We start from the raw sequence: 23,540 nt of genomic DNA on the forward strand, positions 1-23,540 counted from the left end.
CCATGGCCTTGTAACATATAATGCGGGATCCTCGTTACATATGTTTACAAGTAAACATTTTTTTTTGATAACGGTGCTCTTTGTTGTTCTTTATTATATTCATCGTATATACTAATATTATAATGAAGAGAACATTTTTGTTTGTTTGTATCCTAAAGGCTCGAAACTACCGATTTGAAAAATTCTTTCACTGTTGGGAAGCTACACTTCTTTTGAGTACCTAAAGCAGGCTATATTTTATCTCTCTAGTAATCGCGGAAGGCGGGTGAATCCGCGGGAACACGACTAGTTTAACTTAATATCCAACTTCGATACCGGTAGAAGCAGTTGCTTTGGGGTGCTCAGAAGTGTATTATATTATCACAATAAAAATTTAATTGATGGTTTGGTGCATGATTAATGTTTCTATCGAATGTTAAGACACACATACATATATAGTAGGTGATATACATAGTATAGTAAATAAAAACTTTCCACAAGATAAATACCGTAACTCAGATATTTTACACTATCATGCCATAAGTTTAACGATCCAGAAAATTGCACCTTTCTTTGATCGCCTAAGAAAACACTTGGTAGCTCCATCAAGCTCCGAGCACAATATAACCGTTTTACACACAGGCAGGCAGTTTCTAGACTTTGCTTGTAAACGTCTGTCTAGATTGCCAATAAATACAGTGGTTTGACAGAGAAACCTTACGTTGTCGATGGAAATCGGCAAGAAATGAGGCCGTCCTACTTTGGGCTGCTTGTCAGACCACCCAAGCTGTATTAGGCATGGAATCAAATTAGTCATCTTGTGTCTCCCTGTTCGAAACTATTATGTTCCATGGAGTTTAAACTGCCTCGTTGGTCTAGCTGTCGCAAGTGCGGCTGCTGAGCACGAGGTCTCGGGTTCGATTCCCGAGTCGGGCCGAAATCGCTTTGTGGGTTTTAGAAGACTTTCACAAAGCAGCCCGGAGCCTGGAAGCTGGTGATTGATACACCCGTGCATCGGAGAGCACGTAAATGTCGGTCCTGCGCCTGATCTCTCTCCGGTCGTGTCGGATTACCGTCCCATCGGGCTATGAGAGTTAAGGAATAGTGAGTGCACCTGTGTCTGCGCAAATTCTTGTGCACTATGATATGTCCTGCGTAGTTGGCTAATCTCCTTACATGAGAACAGCCACCGTAGCCGATAATCGGCTAGGAGGACATCACATGGAGTTTACATTTAGAAACTAGAATTTGAAGAATGTAGAACAACAAAGTAGGATTGAACAAATGGATTTTGAAATCCTGCTGATAAAGAGTTTATAGCATAAAAGTTATGTATGTACAATTTATTGGCCTTTCCATTTCTTACGGTTGTGTACCTCCGTATGTCGTAAAAGCATTTTCCCCCCATAAAGCAACGATCCATCAAGTTATTTCCGTTTTCATACGATTATCTAATAGCTATAACATTGCTGTTGCCTTAAAGAATGCAATACAATCTTTATGTAATCTGAAGCCAAAAATATGGTCAGTTTCAGCCAAATTTGGTCGATTAGAGATTGTTTATGTTCTTATCTGACTGCGTCACACAAGAGAGGTTAATGTTTCAATAAGGGTTTAAAGTCATTACTGTAACCTTTAAGAGTTCAGCTTCCAGTTAATCCAAACACCGCTATAATGCACTAGATTTTTTGAATAAAAACACTTACTATTTCATAGTCATACGGGACACAAGAATGTTCGTGAGCGATACATACATACATTTTAATACATTAATCTATAACCATGACGATATTGTATGTCTCGGTTTAGATTTTTCGTTGTTCAATAAAATGGCTTGTGAGCACGCAAGTATACCTATACATAATATTATAAGAGATACAGCCGTTCCGTATATTTAGGCATGACTAGAAAAATAATGGCCTTACTACAAAAACTTTAACCACTGTTTTACACTTGTCTAAAAAAAATATGGCTCCAAAATGAACCATATGTCAACGTCATAATTTGTCATTTTTTTAGACAAGTCTTAAACTGACGTAAAAAAGTTTTTGTGGTAAGACGGTTTAGGTTTAGCGCACGTGTAAAAAGTTTTGTTTTTGAATTTCCGCCTCTACAAGACATCGATTATTGTTGTTAAATTTTGTTTTTACGAGAAGCAGCTGTGGACAAAATTATATGTAAATCAACTAAAGTACCTATCGACAAAAGTAACGTGATTGATTGCCACAGTAGCAGGTAGGTACAATTCCTATCAGTTTACATATACAGAACGAACAAACAAACGTATTACATAAACATTTTTTCTAAGTAATGACAGATCACCTTTATTTTCGCTACTCGATATAAAGGTCGTGCGATAACCGCTAGTTGTTTAATCACGAGAGAATGACATCACTCCATTAACTCGTGTGTATTCCTGGCCTACTACCCAGAATCTACGTGCTATAGTGTATTTAGTCATTTGTTGTGAATTATATTGTTTGTCTTTTAGGACGTTAGAAGAAGCTCGTGGCTAAGTCAAAGCCACGCGGATCAATCGAGCATAAAGTTAAGCAACGCTTGGCGCGTCATCACAATATGTTCTTCCGTGTTTCGGAAAGCACGATAAATTGTAGATCCCGGCTGCTGTCGTTGAACATCTTTGGCAGTCGTTACGGGTACACAGAAGCCAGAAAGTCTGACAACTAGTCTTATCAAGGGGTATTGGGTTGCCCGGATAACTGGGTTGAGGAAGTCAGATAGGCAGTCGCTCCTTATAAAACACTGGTAGGAGCTGCATTCGTTTAGACTGAAAGCCGACACCAACATGGTTGGGAAAAGGTTAGGTTAGGCAGATGATGACGGAGTATTCAGTCATTTGTTGTGAATAAGATTGTTAGTTGTTTGTCTTCTAGGATGTTATCGCGTTTAGATAGTGCCGGCGCTATTTTATACAATGTTACACATCGTAAACGCTAGAGATGTTTGTTTAGTTGGTTACTCTGTCTGAATTGTTTGATGTAACAGTTTATAAGATGCCATTGAATACGCTTTAAATATCACTTACACTTTGAATTTTTAAAGACCACTTATCAAAATTGACAGTACTGTTTAAGTAAACTACTTGTACATTTAATTCACCTTTTGACATACTAAAGGTCCCATAAGATATCATTAATTGCTATCAGCTGCATGACCAGATATTTGGCGTATATTCTATCCATGCACATAAAGTAACTGCCTTGCGAGTTGCGAGGTAAAACTATGGATCGATTGTGTAAAAGTCGGCATGGCTAGAAAGAGTGTTACTTTTGAGATGATACGGTAGACGTAAGAGGATGGAGGAAGAAAATATGCTCCGCAGACCCCAAATAAAATTGGGTAAGAGGCTGATGATGAGGTATCAATAAATCTGCGTAAACTAAAGGTCCAGATTATAGAAATCCACCAAGTGCTGGGAAGTTTGTTCTTCACCGATTCTTCTTTCTAGCCATAACACTAGGAAGTGGTGAAAGGGGTGCTGTCCTTTTCTTATATTGACGTTAAAAAGTGCTAATCTGATTGGCCTACTTTACTATCATTATCTAAGCTAATCTATTGCACAATTAACATAATACATGTGACGTCACACCGCATCACGTGTTCAAGTTCACAGTGGCAGACCATTGCTCTGATGGCTGCGGTTTGCGTTACGTGATACGCTTCAATGGCTGATGCCCATCTTGACGATAAATGGGACATTACAGCTGATGGTGATTTTGTGGTGTTCAAGAATGCCAATGGCCAATTCTTTGAAGGTTTTTATGACGCGGTTAGAAGTAACAAAGTATAGACAGATTTATAGGCTGCTTTGCTAGAAAGTTACAACAAAGATAGTGGCTTACATAAAGTGCATTTTAAGTGGGTAATTTGGATATGCACAGGTGTTCTGGCATTTAATAGACAATATTTTATAATCTTAGAAACCGGTTGACGAATAAGGATATCGCGTTGTTTATGTTCGTGATAAGAGGAAAACAACATTTTCAGCTTGTACATCATGATCTAATATCACGCTTGTTTTTCAAGAATACTTATGCGTAGGTATATCATCCATGTTTCAAAAGGTAGGCACTCGTATAATAAAGTCCTCGTCGCATTGCAGGATAATTATCAAGCATTAACAAGCTTAAAATTATAAAAGGTAAAAGTAGAAAAAGGTAGGCTACACTGCTGTATTCTACTAATTTTAAAATCTTACTCTTATTTTCTATCTTCCTTTTTTCAACGTCAAAATCATTTCACCAGTTTTCCTAATCTATTTAACCTACAATTTCTTCAATTCATTGCGCACCTATCCTAGAACCATAAACCGAATATCACACCTGCGATGCGCTCACGCAGGCGCCGGCACACTTTTCTCGCAATGAATCATCTAGTTTTCAAAACAGGTCAAATTATATGAGTTATGATTTGTTGAAATGCATACGACCTACTTTTTACTTTCTTTTGAAACGAGATATTTCCTTTGCGTTTTGATTTATGACTGAAATGATGGTGTGGTAAGAATCATTTTTGGACTCCTTTGATTTGGGTGCATCTGGGTATGTTAAACAATTAAGACGTGTGGAACTTTGTTCTAATTAAACACTGCAGCTTATGGCAAAACGTAATTAGGTAATAAATAAAATAAAATATCTTTAATTCAGACCCCAAAATAGTCCATACATTGATAGTGCGTTAATAACAGAATATGCTTAAATACTACATTATGTTAGTGTTATTAAAGCCATTTCTGCCAGTAATTGCTTAGGAAAAAAGATAATCTAATATGTTTAAAAAGAACCATTTGCTAATTACAGAAACTAATTTACAACCAGTCCACTATACAGTTCCTTTTCAACACTAGCACTTGTTTTTTAAAACTTCTTCTTTTTTTCAAGAACTACAAAAACAAAAGAAGATAACAGCTTACAGTCTGTCTTATCACTAATCTTCTATAAGGGACAATAGAATAGTTCTCCAAAGTTAGTCCATCCAATAAGCAGTTAAAGGAATTAAAGACAATTCTAAATAAAATTACAAAATGTCGACTAAAAATAGTGCAAAAAGCGACCGCAAAATATCTGAAAAAGTTATATGCTTTAAATGCAAAAAGTCAGTCGACATCAGGAAGACAGCTTTATGTTCAACGTGTAACAACCGTTACGAGCCGGATTGTGATGGTTATCCGGAACAAACCTACCGTCTTATGGACCAGGAATCTAAGAAGAAATGGCGATGCAAACTATGCAAGAAAAAAGGCCCTACTATCGATCCTATATCTGATATATCAAACATTACAACGAGAAAACGACCTAACCTACATTTTAAAAATCTATCCCCAGGCCCAGGACCTAGTGATAACTTCCGGGAAAATAAGCAATTTGCAACAGCCACCCTTAAAACTAACGACATCTTGGATTCCCACATACTATCCGAAAATGAATCTTCAGATGAGACATTTGATACACCTAATAAACTTTCTCACAGCGTTGATGGCACAATATCTGAAATATCTGAAACATTAACAGTTTTGGAAATGAAAAACACCATAGAAGTTCTTACACTTAAACTGGATAGTGCAGAAAATGAACTAGAGAATACCCTTCTAGAAAATAGCAATCTTAACCAGCAAATAAATAAATTAACTGCAGAAATAAAAATGTTAAAATCACTGTGCTATTCTCCAATAACCTCTGAAAACAGCCCAGCTTTCAAACAGAAGAGGAAAAGACTCTCCCTACTGCCTCAAAACTCGGTCTCTACACCTTGTACTCCTTTGCCAAATAAAACGAATATCGACTTTTACAAGAGCATTGAAGTTATTTCTCTTCAACAAAAAATCGCGGATCTTCAACAAAATCTGAAAGAAGCACAACAACAGATTGAAACTCTCACAAAAACAATGGAAACGATGCAACGTAGTAATATAACAGCTCGAACATCTACAGAGGCATTATTAAGAAGTAATCATGGAACTACAAATACTACAAGTAACCTCGACGCGCCTACTTACAGCGAAGAGCAAAAGCACGAACCGACGAGTAGGGTTTTTATCTTTGGCTCTCAGCAGTGTGTTGGTCTAGCAGCAGCCATGATACATTCGAGACAAAATACGAGGTATGAAAAGTATACGATCACCGCGAATACGAAACCAAACGCACTCAGTAGTCAAATAATAATGAGCTGCCGTTACGCTAAATTAAATCATAATGACAAACTTGTAATTTGTTTAGGAGAAAATGATCACAATTTAAACTATGTATTATCTCAATTACAAACTATACTAGATACATTTTATAATAACATGACCATTGTCTTAAATGTGTTTAAAAATGAGTTCTTTGATGTTAATAAACTTAATTATCGTCTTAAAAATGTATGTATAAATTATAAAAAATGTAAATTTCTTGAATGTAAATCTAATAACATATCCGAATTGTGTACTAAAATTAATTATCTAATTGACTATAATGATTATTATGAGAAATACCTTGATCCTAGGAACCTTGTCAATCATATGCGAAGTAACAAATCAAGTGCTAATAAGAACATCAAACTTAATAAACCTAAAAAAGGAACAATTCCGTTCTATTTTGATCGTGTAAGCCTTTCTCGGCAACAATCAGAAATCTTAATAACCTCCACCGAGAAACCCAAAAAAGGAACAATCCCGTATTATTTTCCGGTAATAAAAAATAATTCAAAGTTATTTCGAGTCAGAAATTCCGAGATCTCATAGTTTTAAAATACTACACCAAAACATTGCTAGTATCCTATCCAAAAAAGAGCTCCTTGAACTTACACTACAAGAACTCCAAGAGATAAACAATAGTCCAGACGCAATATGCCTCTCCGAGACCTTCATAAAAAAAGGTAGTGAATCGCATGTCAAAATCCATGGCTACAATATGACGGCTTATTTTTGCAGAGAAAAGCAAAGGGGCGGTACCTGTATTCTGCTTAAAAAAAATCTCGTTTATAAAGAATTACCTTTCATAAGTACATACGCGACTCAAAATACCTTCGAAGTATGTGGCGTAGAACTTCCACATCAGAAGTTGATTATTATCTGTATTTATAGAACACCTCACTCCGATCCCACAAATTTTTTGATTAAATTAAACAGTCTCTTGGATCATATATTTAAAAAATATAATTCCAAAATAAGCGTGGTCTTGGCAGGCGACTTTAACATTAATACGCTCCTAAAAAATAATATTGCTAATCAATTGCAAGAACTATCATACAATTATAACTTAAAATTACATATTAACAGTCCAACTCGCAAATCTTCCTGTATCGATCACATTCTAAGTAATATCCCCAATGCTAATGCTACAATACTGCCACTTCATCTATCCGACCACGACACTGCACAAATGTTGACTTTCCCCTTAAAACAGATACAAAACCAGGCAAGATATAATTTTTATAAAAGAGATTATAGTTTGGATAATATCAAGAAATTTAAGGAATGCATAGGTAATCTGTCATGGTCCGATGCCTACGCGAAGAACGACTTAAATTTAGCATTTAATTCTTTTCACGAATTAGTATGCCTTTTTCATAATCTGTGTTTCCCAAGAATAAAGATAAAAGTGAACCTTAATAGTAAAAGAAAACAGACCTGGATAACAAAAGGTCTAAAACAGTGTTGCAAAACAAAACGGTATTTGCGCTTCAAATATTATAAGAGCAAAAATGTAAGAAATAAAACCAAATACATCAAATACTCAAAGATTTTACAAAAATGTATTTACTCATCAAAAAAGAACGCTAACATCAAATTCATAAACAACAGTGAAAACAAATGTAAAGCTGTATGGAGAGTAATAAAAGATGAGATCATGGACAACACTCATAGGGATAGCATTGAATATATTCAAATTGATAGCAAGATGATTTCAGATCCCAAAGAAATAGCAACAGTTTTTAATCAACACTATATTAATATGGCGCATTCCTCTAGTAATTGTGTAGCACTAAACTGTAGCGAATGTTCAATAGCCCACTCTATGTTTCTTAAACCAGTATCAAAAAATGAAGTTAGAGAGGTGATAATGTCATTAAATAACACAAATTCTGAAGGCTATGATGAAATTAACACGAAAATTATTAAAGCATGCACTAATGAACTAATTGAAATTTTATCATATTTAATTAATTTATCATTTTCAACTGGCACTTTTCCTGAAGCTCTGAAGCTGTCAATTGTTAAGCCTCTTTATAAAAACGGAGAGAAGTCAGACGTTAATAACTACCGTCCAATAACCTTAATACCTATTATATCGAAAATATTTGAAAAATGTATGTATAAAAGATTAATAGAATTCTGTAATAAATTTAATATTATAAAGAAGGAACAGTTTGGCTTTCAAAAAAATAAATCCACAACGTTAGCGATTTACAATGTAATAAAAATAATATTAACGAATATTAATCATAATCATTACACGACAGGACTGTTCTTTGATTTATCTAAGGCCTTCGATCTAGTTTCTCATGACTTATTGCTGCAGAAATTGGAATCAATTGGCATAAGAGGCATTTCACTTCAATGGATATCGTCTTATCTAAATAATAGACGACAATGTGTGGCCATTACAAGAATGGATAATAATAATGATCTGACATTACACTATTCTGAAATCAGTTATAATAAATATGGCGTCCCACAGGGAAGTGTTTTAGGCCCTATTCTATTCCTATTATATATAAATTCGATAATTGACATAACTAATCATAAATGTATTTTATTCGCCGATGACATATCTATTATTGTGACATCTGATAAAAGAAACAATACAATTGCCGACCACGAAACTGAAATTAATAACGTAGTTGAGAGTTTAATTGAATGGCTAAAACAAAATAACCTATCTATTAATTTAAAGAAGTCCGTTTATATACAATTTAATAAATCAAATGCGAAATCTAATATTAAAATGAATATACATAGATTACACGAGGTAACACAAACGAAATTTCTTGGTGTAATTTTGGATCAAGACATCAACTGGAAAGCACATGTTGATACAGTTTCCAAAAGAATTAATAAGTTTGTATATGCACTAAAACAGATCAAAAACGTAACGAACATTAAAACGTCAATTACTGCGTATCATGCATATGTGGAATCGGTGCTACGTTATGGCTTAATTATATGGGGTAATAGCACTGATCAAAATAGAGCGTTTGTCGCTCAAAAAAAATGCATTAGAGCAATATATGGGCTTCAACCTGACGACTCTTGTAGGCCGATATTTAAAAAACTTGATTTGTTACCGTTGCCGTCCCTTTATATTTTAGAAATTTGTTTGTTTGTCCGAAGACATATAGAGCTGTTCACTAGAGCCAGCGATATTCATTCTCGAAGCCGTCGCGACCCTTACAGGCTCACATTAGATGTTTTGCCAAGACTTGCAAAATACAATAAAAATTGCATGTTTATGTGTGTCCGCGTGTATAATAAAATTCCAAATGAATTCAAAATGTTAAATATAAGATTATTCAAAATCAAATTATATAAATGGTTGTCTACTAATAGCTTTTACAGTGTCAAGGAATTCCTAGAGCATAAGATTAGATAACTTATTATTGTATTGTTATGCATGTAAAATTTGCACGCTTATGTATTGAGCAAAACATGTATGTTCAATTATATTTTAACTTACCATCTTGTATACCATGTTTTATGCAAATAAATGATATTCTATTCTATTCTATTCTAGGTCTTGATTAAAAGCGATACTCTCACTAGCTCTAAAAGATACAGAGATAACTCTAATAGATCCTTTGGCATTCGGTTCAATTAAGTTAATTGAATTAATCTAAAAGTGTGAGCTTTTAATTGAACTTAGTGGTGGATTGAAGACCTTGAGAAGTGGTGGATTACCTATGAATTAGATAACTATTTATATGGTTACTGAGGAAACTACTTCTCGCACCCGAATAAAACTTGCATATCTCTTGTTGGCTAGTGGAGACTTTCTGTGTATCAATCATTTATATCGGTTCAGTTGAGTTACTTTCGCATTAATAAATTTAGAGAGGATAGTTAAGAAAAGGATTTTAGTTCACTATTGAGGCAGAACGTTGTACGTATACATTCATGTCTTGACCACTTTTGTCTCTTTAATGAATAAATATCAATCGTAAAAATAAACTTTATCGTAATGACTTTAATTTTCCCATTTATTATCCTCGGGTGTTTAATTAAAGCGTTTTATGCAAACTATCTGCTGTTTATGTCACGTTACCATATTACCTACGTGTTTGATAACTGGTATGTAGGTATGTATTAAAAATACTCTCTTATCGATTACCCTTTTTTGCTAGTAAATCATCACATGACCAAGAGTCAGACACCTACTGAAAACCATCATCAAAACCCACCATGTTCCTTCTTGAGCCTTTTGTGTTATCCTCCCTACTATACTAAAAATAAGATAGATGCTGAAAAACATTCTAAAGTTTGTTTTGAATGTAAACGTTACATGGCAGGAAAAATAATCATAACATTCTGGCAATAATTTATAACAAAAATTTCTCCTGACCTATTAATGGTAATAAATATACCGCTTTATAAAAGTCCATCAAATTGCACTTACAAGTTACGTGATCCATAATCAGTATTGCAATTACGAGAAGATACCTATATTTAGTATTACTTTATCAAGTCTCAACAATGTGCTCGATACACTCAAGTTCTGAGTTGGCCATGCCCTTCAAACGCGTGTGAAACATCAACTTTATTGTGCGCAGTAGCAAAAGTACTTTCAATATAGTTATTGTATTTATCTTCAAGTGTTTTGACAGTGTCGATTTGAGGTTTTGTAGAAATCTTGCTAAACTTAATGGACATGAAATATCGTCACTGTCGCAGTTTCCAGGTTGAGTTCTGTTTGTCTGCTTTTAGGGTTCCGTACCCAAAGGGTAAAACTGGACCCTATTGTTTTCGCTCCTCTGTCCGTCTGTCCGCCTGTCACCAGGCTGTATCTCATGAACCGTGATAGTTAGAGATGATGTATTTATACAGAAAACTAAAATGAATATTTTGGGGGCTTCCATACAACAAACGTGTTTTTTTTGCTCATTTTTGCTCTAGTACGGAACCCTCCGTGCGCGAGTCCGACTCGCACTTGGCCGGTTTTTTTTTTTCTTGATAAGCTACCCAATTCGGCTGATTCATTTTGAAAGATGCCATCCAAATGACGCATTCGTAAAACTCGGAGCCCGAAATGCATTGAAACGAATCGATTGAACTCATAACCTCTACACTTGCTCAGTCTGTCTATCTTTATTTCAGTCAATTTAAAAAAGTTTACACTTGGCCTAACACTGTACATGTTAAAAGGCCAACAAAATGAACGGATGTATTAACACAAAATGTTGTTGTTATTCTACTCAGTGCTAATTTACTGAGAGAGTGACATCACACCAATTATAATACGCGATTACACATGCCGTGTGACGTCACAGTCACAGCGCCATTCAACCAGCCGCGACTATTTTATTGGTGATTTTCTCGGAAACATTGAATTAATTATACAAAGAGTATTAATGTCAATTTAATACCTATCCTTGCTAGGAATGACATCAGAAATAAATATAAACTGATTAAAATTGAAATAGCAACGGTAGCATTTCTCATAGTTGTTCCTATTGCAATATTTGTAGTCTTGTTTTATGGAATTGGTCGTGACTTCATTAGCAAATTCCCTTTGTTCCTGGTATTATGAGAACAGATTGTCATCTAACCTTTGCAGCCTTTCGTTAGGCTACATTTCCGTATTATAATGTTATCAATGTAAAGCATTGAAATAAATGTTTGGAGAGATCATTTATCTTTTATAAATATGAATAAAATATTAGAAGTTGAAGGAATGCAAGTAACGACCTTGCGCATATCAATGAATAAAATTCTTTACGATCACATTTCAGACATGTAATTTTTGGCGTTCAAGCGCAAATCAATTAGCAGCAAAGTGCAACATTTATCGCTGCGTTAATACCTGAAGAAGTGGCAGATAAGATAAAATAGCACATTTTCGAACCAGTCATCGCAAAAGAATCTAATCTCTGCACCTCTGGTATTGTGAAGTAAATTGATTGATTGAATTGAAAATTAGCGAAGTTTTTAACGTCCAAAGAAAGATTTGCCATCGCACAGCAATGACGGAACTTTGAATGAACAAAATGCAATAGCAACAGGTAAAAGTCACATCGTAAACACTTATTGAAGAAACGAATAAGCAACAGGTTGTGATTTTAACAAACATATTGTTCTAAAAGAAGTAAACATTAATGTAAAAAAAGTAAAAATAACCGCATTGCTATAATTATACCCCAAGATTCCGAGAAATCTCACCAGAAACAAGCATGATTGGATCTTAAGTAAAGACCGCGAACAATGAAGATTGATGTGTCCAGCCTAATTGCATTATAAGCCGAGACGAATTTGATAAAAGACGAGCTGAAACAGCAGAAGCAGAAAGCTACAACTCGTGGGTGAACGTACAATTATAAGAAAAAGGCTACAACGAAGTTTTTTTAGTTCTCTCATTCTCTCTCTCAGTCTTATGTCATCAAAAGCGACACAAAACTCTATAGACACAAAATGCGAAATAAGCACAGTAAAACATGAAACTGATACATGTAACGTAATACAGCAAAAATCTGGTTTCTAATGCTAAAGTTTGCGTAGGTAGACACCCAGAGCATCTTGTAGAACCTGAATATCGTCATCTCGCGAATAAAGGAATGATAACAGGTATTCAGCCAGACTTAGGTACGCGACACACGACACACTATATTTTTAGAAAAGGATATAACTTTACAATCTTTATATATTTTTTAATATTATGACTTCATCAGCATCATCATAAATTACAAATTATCCATCGATTGTCGAAAAAATCTTACAAACGCAAAATTGTAAACGTTAAAGGATTCGATCTTCGCATTATGACCTTGAACTTGAATTGAAGACAACAGCTAATTTGTTACAGTCTAACGTTTACTGAAACACAATTCTCAGACGTCTTCGTTTTAGTGATTCAATGGCTTACATAGTGAGAGCGTTGTTTTTATTTTTTCTCCCAGGCCACTCATGTGTAACTAAATCTTAAGGATTACAATTTACAACTTGGACATCACTAATTAGGATGATCATTTTGCAAATAGTTACGTGGTCGATGATCGATCGAAGGTGTAACAGCCAAAACAACAATGTCTAATTAATGATACTGAAGACCCTAACTAATGCATATTAAAATGTAGTTACTAACTGCCCAAATATAAATTAATTGTCAATTTAGAGGCCGCCGACTAATAACGAATACCATGAACTCGACAAAATAAATATTATAATATTTATACTTATCACGGAGATTAAATAAGAAGCATCACTTAAAGGATTTATTGGTATTTAGTTTTGTGATTATCGTCAACATGACAACACTATATGATGAATACAGAAGCAATCCTATTTACTTAGTAAAGTATAAAATGAAGATATATCCGGCATGATTAGCAAGAAAATATAGAACCACGCAGAACCTATTCGACTATTGGACTATGTAAACATTAGGAAGGTGAGCAGGGTAAAGATTCCTTCTCAAGAATACCAAAGAGGCATAATTTGTCTAACAACTAAAACAATAGCTACTTGAAAACATTTAACGTTATCTAAATTCTAATCTAATCAAAAGCAAGCCATTAAGACGCCAAACAAGGCGTAACAAGTCTGTTTTTTAACACTATTCAGTTTCGACCTTAAAAATATTTAAGAATGATGTCATTTTGGGGCATAACTCTCTAAAAAATCTATTCGTTTTGTTCGCAGATCCGTCAAACCACTAAAATTAGAATACCAAATCAAGTTGTTTACTACTGTCGATTGCCAAGGCCGCAGCGTACTTTTGACATTAACTAACACGATATAGCCTTCGGATTTGTTATTATGACTGAAGCGCATGGCCATAAATATTCAATAAAATGGGCTCTTTGTTGCGTGGCAATTAAGTTAATTGTCCACTGAAGTTTAATATATCTTCTTGGAGTTAAAAACTTACCGCGCTTTTCTGCAATGTGTGAGTCATATTCCGATTTGCTCCTCATGAATTCCATCCTGGGAGCAGTTTGCCATGTCTGCTGTTGGTACTCCGAGTACCACTCATGCTGGGGTGACTCCGCCCGGTCCTCACTCCGGGTTTCAGTCACAGTCCTCTTCACGACCCGCTCAAACTTGACGAAGCGGACGCCGGCAGCCAGGTCGCCCTCCTCGACCTGGCGCTCGATCCTCTCCACTTCCTCAGCGGGTTCCACATGCCTTAGTTTCAAGTTAGGGAAACTAGATTCAAAAGTCTTTGTAGGGGATTCTCCATCACGAGTATGTTTAAGTTTAACTTCGATTTTCGGCGACTCTGGCCGCCGTTTGCGCTGCTCTATACGTCGCTCTATTTCATCAACGTCAGTGGTAGCATCTACTGTGTCATTACTTGATTGTCCACTCCATACTTTCTCAAAGAAATGGACACGGTCCCGAAGACCGCTTTGCGACGGGGAGTCGCGACCGTCCGACATTGCGACATGACCTCTCCGCACGGAGGCTCGCTCGATACTAGCCGTTAAGTTAGAGGTTTGACTTTGCGCATGCGCTATGCATTCCCACGTGTGGTTGTAGACATCGCCTAGACGATGCCGGCGAGCTTCGGGGCGCTTTAAGTGAGCTCGTGACGGCCTTATGGGTCCAGAAAATGTCTCATGAATTTGGGAAAATCCAAAGTAACTTGTAAATGGAAATGCAACTTCAAAACTTGAACAATATTTTTAACATAATATTCGCACCGGTTGACAACAAACAGGAAAACAAAGATGATACACCGATGTGGTTTTACTATAAATAGTAAATGCAAATAATTTTAGTAGCATTGTGTACTGTGTAGCTACTATCATATTATCAGGCGACCAATAACAAGGTTGACGTAATTCGATTAACTCACTAATTATGTAAGACTTTTATATGTTATCGTTTATCAACTTTTCAGTACAACATTGATAACATTCGTTTATTTGAACGAACTTTGGTTGCTTGCACAAGATATGAATTATTTTGCACACATAATTGCTTATTTGTTATCTGAATACCTCGGTTGTATCGTGTGTGTATTGATCAGTGTTGCATTTTTTAGTTCTTGAAGTAATCATTTAAATTGAAACAGGAATGTGGTTTTCCCCATAACGTACATCGCCCATACGCCAAAAGTTCTATGTGATCCATACTTAGCAGTTACTACCAAAATAACTTTAAGTTAATCCCTTTACAAGCTTCGTATAATATTTCAGTTGCAGCGGGAGCCATGTTCTTTCGGCGGTGCATTGAACCCGGTTTATGTGGCGCAGTCACGGAGGCTCATGTACGAGGAGAACGGGACACTTCGTGTTCTGATAGTATCGGTAGGGCTAGGATGTAACTTCTATGACCTAGTCTTAGTAGAAGGTTTAAGGTATTTTTGTTAGGGAATTAGAAGTGATTATATTGTATGTAGGATCTCCGAAGTAAAGAATGTGCCTTGTTGAAATTTTAATATTTTTACAGAAGAAGTACAATTATGCCGTGATTTTGTTACAAATATGGTCCTCTTCGAATTGATTTGGATCAACAGTGAAGTCATATTTGTATCAACGAACTCCTCTGAAGTTTTTCATATTCCCACAAGGTTTTCGTTATTGAAAACAAACGAATCTTACTCAATGCTGCAGTACATAAGTAAAGCAATAAACAAAAATGACTAATTAGGACACAAACAATTTTACATGATCACAAACCCTGTAACAAGCGACGTACTAGCACATGGCCTAGTTATTGGTATACAATTTATTATGTCTCACGCGGTACCAGCCTCACTAAGTCATTGAGACAGTTCAGAATTCTCCATAGCTTAATGCCATAAGGTTTGTAGAACAGAACTTGACTTTCATTAGATATTGTCCCATTATTTAGAGTGCAGATTTCTATTTTCTTTTTTGAGATTAGTGAGATTTATTATTAGCTATAATAATAAAGTTGTAGCTGTTAGTAGTGTTTGAAAGAAAGTAAGTTTAATGGTATGGTGGACATGATAAATGGAAATAATGGGTTTATTTGATCGGTTTACAGAAAAATTCAATCATCATTGTGGTATTTTGGGTTTTAGATATCTTAGAGGTGTTGATGCTTTAAGTTATAATTCTTTCTTAATCGGCGTATCGTGCTGTAGCCGACACTGATAAATATGTATACAAGTTGGTTGTAGTAGCATTATCATCATTATCTTCCTGTCCTTACCACAAAATTTGTAATCAATACAGCACGTCTTCTCGACCATAATTCAATGACCTTATCTCACAACGTTGTGACTTATTTCCAGGCTTATGATCTTAGCTTTAGATATAGGTACATACGTATGTTGGTTATACATATTAAGCATATTTTAATTCGTATCTGAGACGCAATTTCCTAAACAAAGAGACGTTACAATGCTGCCTTCCAAGGGGTGATCATAAAAGCACCAACCATAACAAAATCCCGTTGCGTATGTCTAAAATCAGCTGATAGTACTATCGTCTATCCTACTCGCACTTGTGGCATGTCAATCACGCGTCCCTGTCGGGTGCCAAAGGGCCAAAGCCCTACTGCCCTTGATTCGCGTTCCTTAACCAACAGACTGTGACCCATTTGTGGGCTTCGTAATTGTTAAATTGGTTCACTGTAAATAGTTAGTGTTGGTTACACTTGAGCGTTGGATGATTAATATAGTAATTTCCTGAAATTAAAATAAAATTCCTATTTACATGTGACTAAAGTGATGAGTTTAAGACATTGTTGACAGTCACGTGGTGATAGCCAATTATTTCTTCTTTTCTTAAATCATGTGGACTTCTAACTTTTTACTGTCTGTGGGTGTTGCTTTGTACTGTCAGCTTTTGACGATTGTCTTCAAAACTAAAAAACGATATTTCCAGTGCTATAAAATCGAAAGAACATCGAAATTGCATTCCCTTGAGACAAAAACAAATGCAAATTTTTTAAATCCACTTACTTGGTAAAAGAGCCTTATTACTGCCCACTCTTAAGTCGTTACAGTATAAAGGCATAAACATACTTCTACCACGTAACATGTATGTAGTTACTATACAAGTATCTAATAACTGCGAGGCTTATAGAAAGCTGCTCTGCCTTGACCCGCTATCAGATGAGGTGTAGCTAAAAGCTTTGCGAGGATGAAGAAACTGCAAGGATTTCAAGGTCTCTACGTATCGGTGTTTCTCCTTACCAGTAGTAATATACAAACAGCAGTTTGTTCGTCTGAACGCGCTAATCCCTAACAGGGTAATGTTTATCTAGGATAAAGATGGACATTATGCAATAAATAAAAGAAACAAATAATTCCTACAACTCGGGGATCAATTTTAAATATTATTTCAGTATTGAGAAAGCCTATTTATCGAGGAAGGCTAGAAGTTGGTTTTAGTCCGGTTGCGTTATAATATTATAATAGTTCCTATGGGGCAAGGGTGAAACCGGTGGTGGAACATAGTTTGTGTATTGACGCGAATCTAATACAAAAACAGTATTAATTTTCTGGTATTAGAGGTATGAATTCATATAAAGAAGCTGCAGTGCTTAAACGAAGTCGCTGGTTACACATAGGTACTCGTATAGACAGTTACTCATGAAAAGTTATGTCTCGTGTTCTACCATTACAAGTAATGAAGTAACGGAAATCGACTGGTAATTCAAAACAGAATAGAATTAGCAGTTAGAGCTATACAATGCTAATTGCACTCTTCAACGTGCTTACACCGGTCTTGCACATTCATTCATTTGGAAAAGTGCCTCTTTCTTGTCTTCCTTCAATTGATAATTACAAATATTATTCACCCGCCTCCCATAGAAACTACTGTTTATATCGGGATAAAATATAACCTATGTCATACGGGAAGGGTGTTGCTTTCCTACAGTGAAAGAATTTTTCAAATCGGACCAAAAAAATTTTCTTTATTATATTTGTACTATATATTATTTTGTTATTTTGGCTTAAGTACTTTACTCAACCTTCCTATTAAATGAAAGTTCAAAAGGCCTTTAGTCTACGGGTTTGGACGTTCCTAAAACCACGATGCTTATAATGCTCATCAATATGAACAATGAAGGTTAAACATTGACTTAGCCTTTCAACAAATCAGCTTTATAACTTAATACAGATGCCTTTATTCTAGACAACACTTCTCTGTTACTAGCACAGAGCTTTTGTTCTTGTTAAGGAGGCTACTTTCTCTTTTTGCGATCATTAATTTTCCTGATAATTAGAAGTTCATTATTTTAGTGAGGACTAGAACTGATAGAAAGTATAACTGATCGTAGAAGAAATATGTACTGACTAACACAAGACATTAAGTGGTACTTTTTTGTCTATTCTTCAGCCATGAAAAGTTCTTCAGCAATATGTTTATGAAAGAAAAGAATATTGTCGAAATTAGAAATAAGTTTCATCAGATTGAGTGTCAAAATTGGAGATGGTCAGGTTTTAAATTGGTACAGTATATCTTAAAAGCTAGAGCTCTAGATACTTCAAGAAGACCGAAATCACTCTAAAGGTGCCTTTTATCAACCTCAAAAAGTCTTGACATGTCTTTGGCACATCAGTTAGTTCAGCACTCAAAATAACTATTTTCAAAATAAATGCTTACATCACCAACTTTCTTTGCATATTCATCAAACGTACAGTTTTGTGCTGTTACCCGGACAATAAATTATAGTGTCGTTGCAATGACATTAGTATCATACTTTATTCATGAGTTCATTATTGGAAACAGATTACAATATAATCTAGCATATCCCGTTGAGCATATTCATAGCCGATAGCTATTATTAGACTTCAATGATGCTAAGTTAAATGATGTAAATAAAATACTACATATGCAAAGTATGTACAAGCCAAGCATTTGCTATTGAGATTTTATACATAAGTGCGGTTTCTTTACGTCGAAGTAGGAAATTGGTGGTACTTATGAACATACTTTACAAGGAGCAGCTTTTTTTAATTTTGTCAAAGACGTATCAGGTCCATTTATCCTTCCAAAAGCGTACTACGAAGCTAAAATGATCAGCTTAAATTGTTCAGGTAAAAAGTTTTATAGACGGAGATCAACGAGCCAAGAATTTGGGCAAAAACTATCGTCAATTTTACGAATAAATAACTTAATTTTAATGCAGACGAAATAGTTACACGCAGTTGTTGCAATTGTGAAAATTGCGAAAAAGTTCGTCGTAGGCAGACCGCACGCGAGCTTAGCGTACTCAAGGTCTTTGAACTTTTCCTGTGCCAACTTTTCTTCTACTTTCTATCAATGCATTCAAAACTCTATTTCTGAATCTATAGGATCCAATTTACCTTAACTTGATTTTGACCAAGTTTTCTTCAGAAGTTTTCAAAGTAATTTGAATCTTATGCAGTTAACCCTAGGAATTATTGTCGATATTTACAAGTGTTAAACAATAAAACGTTATCGTACAATAGGTAGGTGTGGTTAAAACGAGCATGTCGCTAAGGCTAAACAGATATTTGGTATAGAGGACATAACTGTAGAGACCTATGTTAAAACTAGTACCCAATCATACCACATCTCAATATTTAAGTCCCTATAAAATATGCTTAATGCTTCTCTAATGTTATGGCATGTGTATGTAATTACAGCGCATTCACGCCCTACATCTCAAAAGGATAAATGATAATTGTATGCCTTAGTTGATTTCATTGAATTCACGGCTTGTGCCTATTAAGGTGCTCATCACTTAAGATGATATTACTGACGCTTTACAAGGCTCCCATCTTGAATAACAGCTAGATCTAAGTAGATACTTCTCAGTAAGTTTATGGCATATGTTAAAAGTATGAAAACTCCTGACTGCTACCGAGAAATTATAAAGACATACGTCACACGATGGGACCTTATGGCATACTATGATATTTCCGATATGTGTGTATATAATTAAGCGAACACACGCTCACCATCTTACTAATGACTATAGGACCGCCAATGAACCTTAGTTTATAGCATAGGTAATATCTTGCTGATAAACTCCATAGGTGGTAGTAATAACCATTATACGACACCGGGCGGGTCTGAAATGGTCCATTCTTGACCACCCAGCCAAATAGTCAAGTGAATTTTGAATAGCATTGTTATTTATATTGCACATTCAAAATTCATGACAACATCAGACCATGTAGGTGCAGTTCTCGTCAAATTACTTTGGTCCTGTGAAGTCCAAGTCATGAAAAGGCTAACTTCGAAGCGGCAATGTAATAGTGAGAAAGTTGAAATGTTTTGTTCACACATTTTGACTACTTATCACTTATCTTAAAAACTGTAACTTAACTTCAACTCCTAAGTCACGATTTGAAAACAAAACTTTTAAAAGATTAACAATCCGCGCTAGAAGCAGTTTGCAAAAGGTTCTAAGCCAAAGTGCATGCAGACAAATGTGTGTCAATCCGGTTAGGCCGGTTCGCAACGTAAGGAGACGTCGCGTCGTATTGTCTGTCTGTTGTACTAAATAGGAGCTAGGTTATTTGTTTTTTCAATTGAAGTTTCTCTTTTGCAGTCAGTGCAGTGTGTTTGTGAAATCAAACATATTATATCTATTTGCTTGTTATCAGCAGACCGCACTGTAGTTCATCAGATTCCGAACACGCATTACTGGTGCCGCAAAAATATTGGATGGAAGTTAGCCTGGAGGTGGACTACGGAAGCACGGGCGAAAATTTGGACAATTTCCTCAGAAAAGACTTGAAGAGGCTTTTTCACAGCAATGGGACAACATAAGCTACAGAAAAAGTTTCATGAGTTAATACAGCTAGATATTTACTAACATTTTCTTATATTTCTTGAAACTTATATGGAATTATACGATACTTGTCACGCCAAAGCAAAAAATAATCTACGTTTAATTTTTACAACAGCATCAGCCACTTCTATCCCGCTCTCCAAAAATCCAACAACAACACCGAAACCTTATTGAACGACAATACGAGACGAAAGTTTCGCGCTGCATCGCGAGATCAACGCACGCGCAGGAACTTGAAACCAGATTATATTAAGACGCATAATGTATTTATTCACCAGTGTCCCGAGCCTGTGCAGCCGATGTCGAGGTGGGTCAGACTATCGTGCAGTGGGCGGTCTAAGATATATTGTGCACATTTATCAATTGTCACCCATTATTAGATGTCTTCAATTATCTTTAGGTAAATATTTGTGCATTCCTGTTTGCAAAATCGGCAGTTTTATGGCATCTATGGTATTTTTATTACCTCAAATAACACGAAGAAACACAATAATATATCAAGTTGCAAAGCATCAAACTGGAAATAATATAAATGTTATGCAACTGGCGCCAATCCATTAAATAGCATAAGTTTGATCACGACTGAATAAATCTACTCTTAAGTCCGATTTAAAACCTAACTTCATAGGTACTTTTCGCAGAATTGCAGGTGGACTCCATAAAATTGATTCTGAGATCATCGCCTCAGTAAAGCCTGTGGAGGTGATTACATTAAGTACTCCATGAATTATTCTACTAGAGGATTGTTTTGTCATTCTACCTGATGAGGGAGCCTTTCACTGATTCAATCATCATTGTTAACACTACCAATGAGGTCGTATTAGTATGTGGTAAATAAATAAAATAAATAGAGTGGTCCTGAATGAAGGAGCATCTACCTCTATGTTGACAACGGACTTGCACCGAACAAGCACCATTTCAACTCTTAATAAACCGTACCTATTATGTGTTTAAGTTTATTTTTATTATATTAGCCACAGAAGTCCACTGCTGAACATAGCCCCCATTGTACCTACTTCCAAACTTTATCGTGGACTTCAAAAAATCTTAAATCGCTGGTGAAAACTACCCGTCTCTCTCCAGATGATGATGATGATGATTTCTTAATCAAACCTTGCGTAAACGAGAGAGAATAATTATTTCTATTAAATGTGATTCCATGAAACTTCATAAAGCTCGACCGGTGTAAGCTAAGATTTATAAGCTTGTTATTATTTCAATGTCAGTTAGGTTATCCCAGTATTGAATCTAAACAAGCTTTAAGCCTTATGTGCGGATTATATAAAGTTATCTTTCAATACCAGTATAAAGGTTAATTGATGTTTATTTATTTAATAGCGTTTATTTATAGAGCTTTTCAATTAAGTTTTTATACGATTAAATTAAGCTGTTATCGACTGTCAATTTGAAGATGACACGACGGCTGCAAAACTGTTTATGGACAAGCAATTAAAATGTAACGAACTCTGATGTAAGACGGAGGACCGCTGCAAAAATGCATATTACAACCAATAAGGCTAGAAAGGACATAGAAAACCTTAAAAAAAAGAAAATTGCCGGTCGGGACCACAAGAACGGAGTCTCAAAAAGGCAGTTCACAATAAAAGAGGGTACATATCTTAACGCCTACGTACAAGCGTACACAGGCCCAGACAAAGCAGATAGCCGGACCGGTCCGACGGGCTGCGCTAGAAATCCGAGCTAGTATTGTTACACCTAGGTCAAGTCGCGTCTAAGTATATGTATTAGTATTAAGTTTAAGTAGTACTTGTATGTTTTTGTTGGTGATTTCGTTTGAAAGTTATGTGGGTGTCTGTTAATTGATTGGCGATGTTCTGTTTGAAAGATGCAGTAATGAGGTATTGTTACTCCGTTATGTATTAAACTCTCGTATATAAAGATCTATCAATATGGTCTCTATATTAAGTTAAGGTTGAAGTACTTAAGTGTTTAGGTTCTATGGTGTAGAGGGAGAATTTATTGCTGAATGGAAGTAAAAGAAGACATAAATCTGCATTGCATTTATTCCTGAAAACTCCTTATCATTTTAACTGCCTTCAAAACCTTCATAATCCGCCCTTTCAGCATTAGTATTTTCTCCAGCATTTAGTACCGTTTCCTAGAAAATAGCAAAACAAAACAGGTACATTAGTAACGGGATGGTATTTCCTTTCAGAGCGACGCGTGATCGCAGACCTACTGGCAGTCACGTTCGTCTAGAAGCGAGGGCTGCTAGGAAATAATAGCTGCGATTTACTGGAAACTATTCTATGAATCAAGTGTTTGTTGAGGAATCAGGTTCCAGTATGAATTGGTGAATTGTTAAATTTTCATTACGAGAGAGGTATTGCATGGAACTTAAAGAACTTTTTAATGTTCTTGCTTTTTTTGATACTTCGCTGGCTACAATCTTACTGCGAGTTATAGAGGTATAAAACAACTTTTAGTAAGTAAAAGGTTACCGGTTTGCGTCAAAACAAATATGAAAATAACTTATTCTGGGTACCTACATTACTATTACAGGTTTCCAGTACCCAGTTATATCACAACTTTGCCTGAACACTACGAATCAAGTCACGTAAAATTGTAATTTTGATGCATCTTATACACGGAGATCTTATACTTTTAACAATAGTATGGAGAGATTGTTTAATAAACTTAA

The 23,540-nt window shown here is 35.5% G+C and overlaps 1 protein-coding gene across 8 annotated transcripts in view; it reads right to left on the reverse strand.

Moving 5' to 3' along the window:
• Positions 1–23,540, reverse strand: part of LOC124629730 (muscle-specific protein 300 kDa-like) — a 170,206-nt gene that overhangs the window by 131,043 nt on the left and 15,623 nt on the right. For 7 of the 8 annotated variants that reach the window (XR_006984319.1, XM_047163257.1, XM_047163255.1 and 4 more), the window contains exon 1: positions 14,058–14,595. The exons of the other annotated variant lie outside the window; for it this stretch is intronic. Coding sequence is in view for 6 of the 7 variants with exons in the window: in XM_047163257.1 (XP_047019213.1) it covers positions 14,058–14,568 (511 nt within the window). In the remaining variant the exon portion in view is untranslated. Of the gene's footprint in view, positions 1–14,057; positions 14,596–23,540 lie in introns of those variants that run through there. 8 annotated transcript variants of the gene reach the window in all.

This window comes from Helicoverpa zea, chromosome 4, assembly GCF_022581195.2.
Source record: "Helicoverpa zea isolate HzStark_Cry1AcR chromosome 4, ilHelZeax1.1, whole genome shotgun sequence".
Classification (NCBI taxonomy): Eukaryota; Metazoa; Arthropoda; class Insecta; order Lepidoptera; family Noctuidae; genus Helicoverpa; species Helicoverpa zea.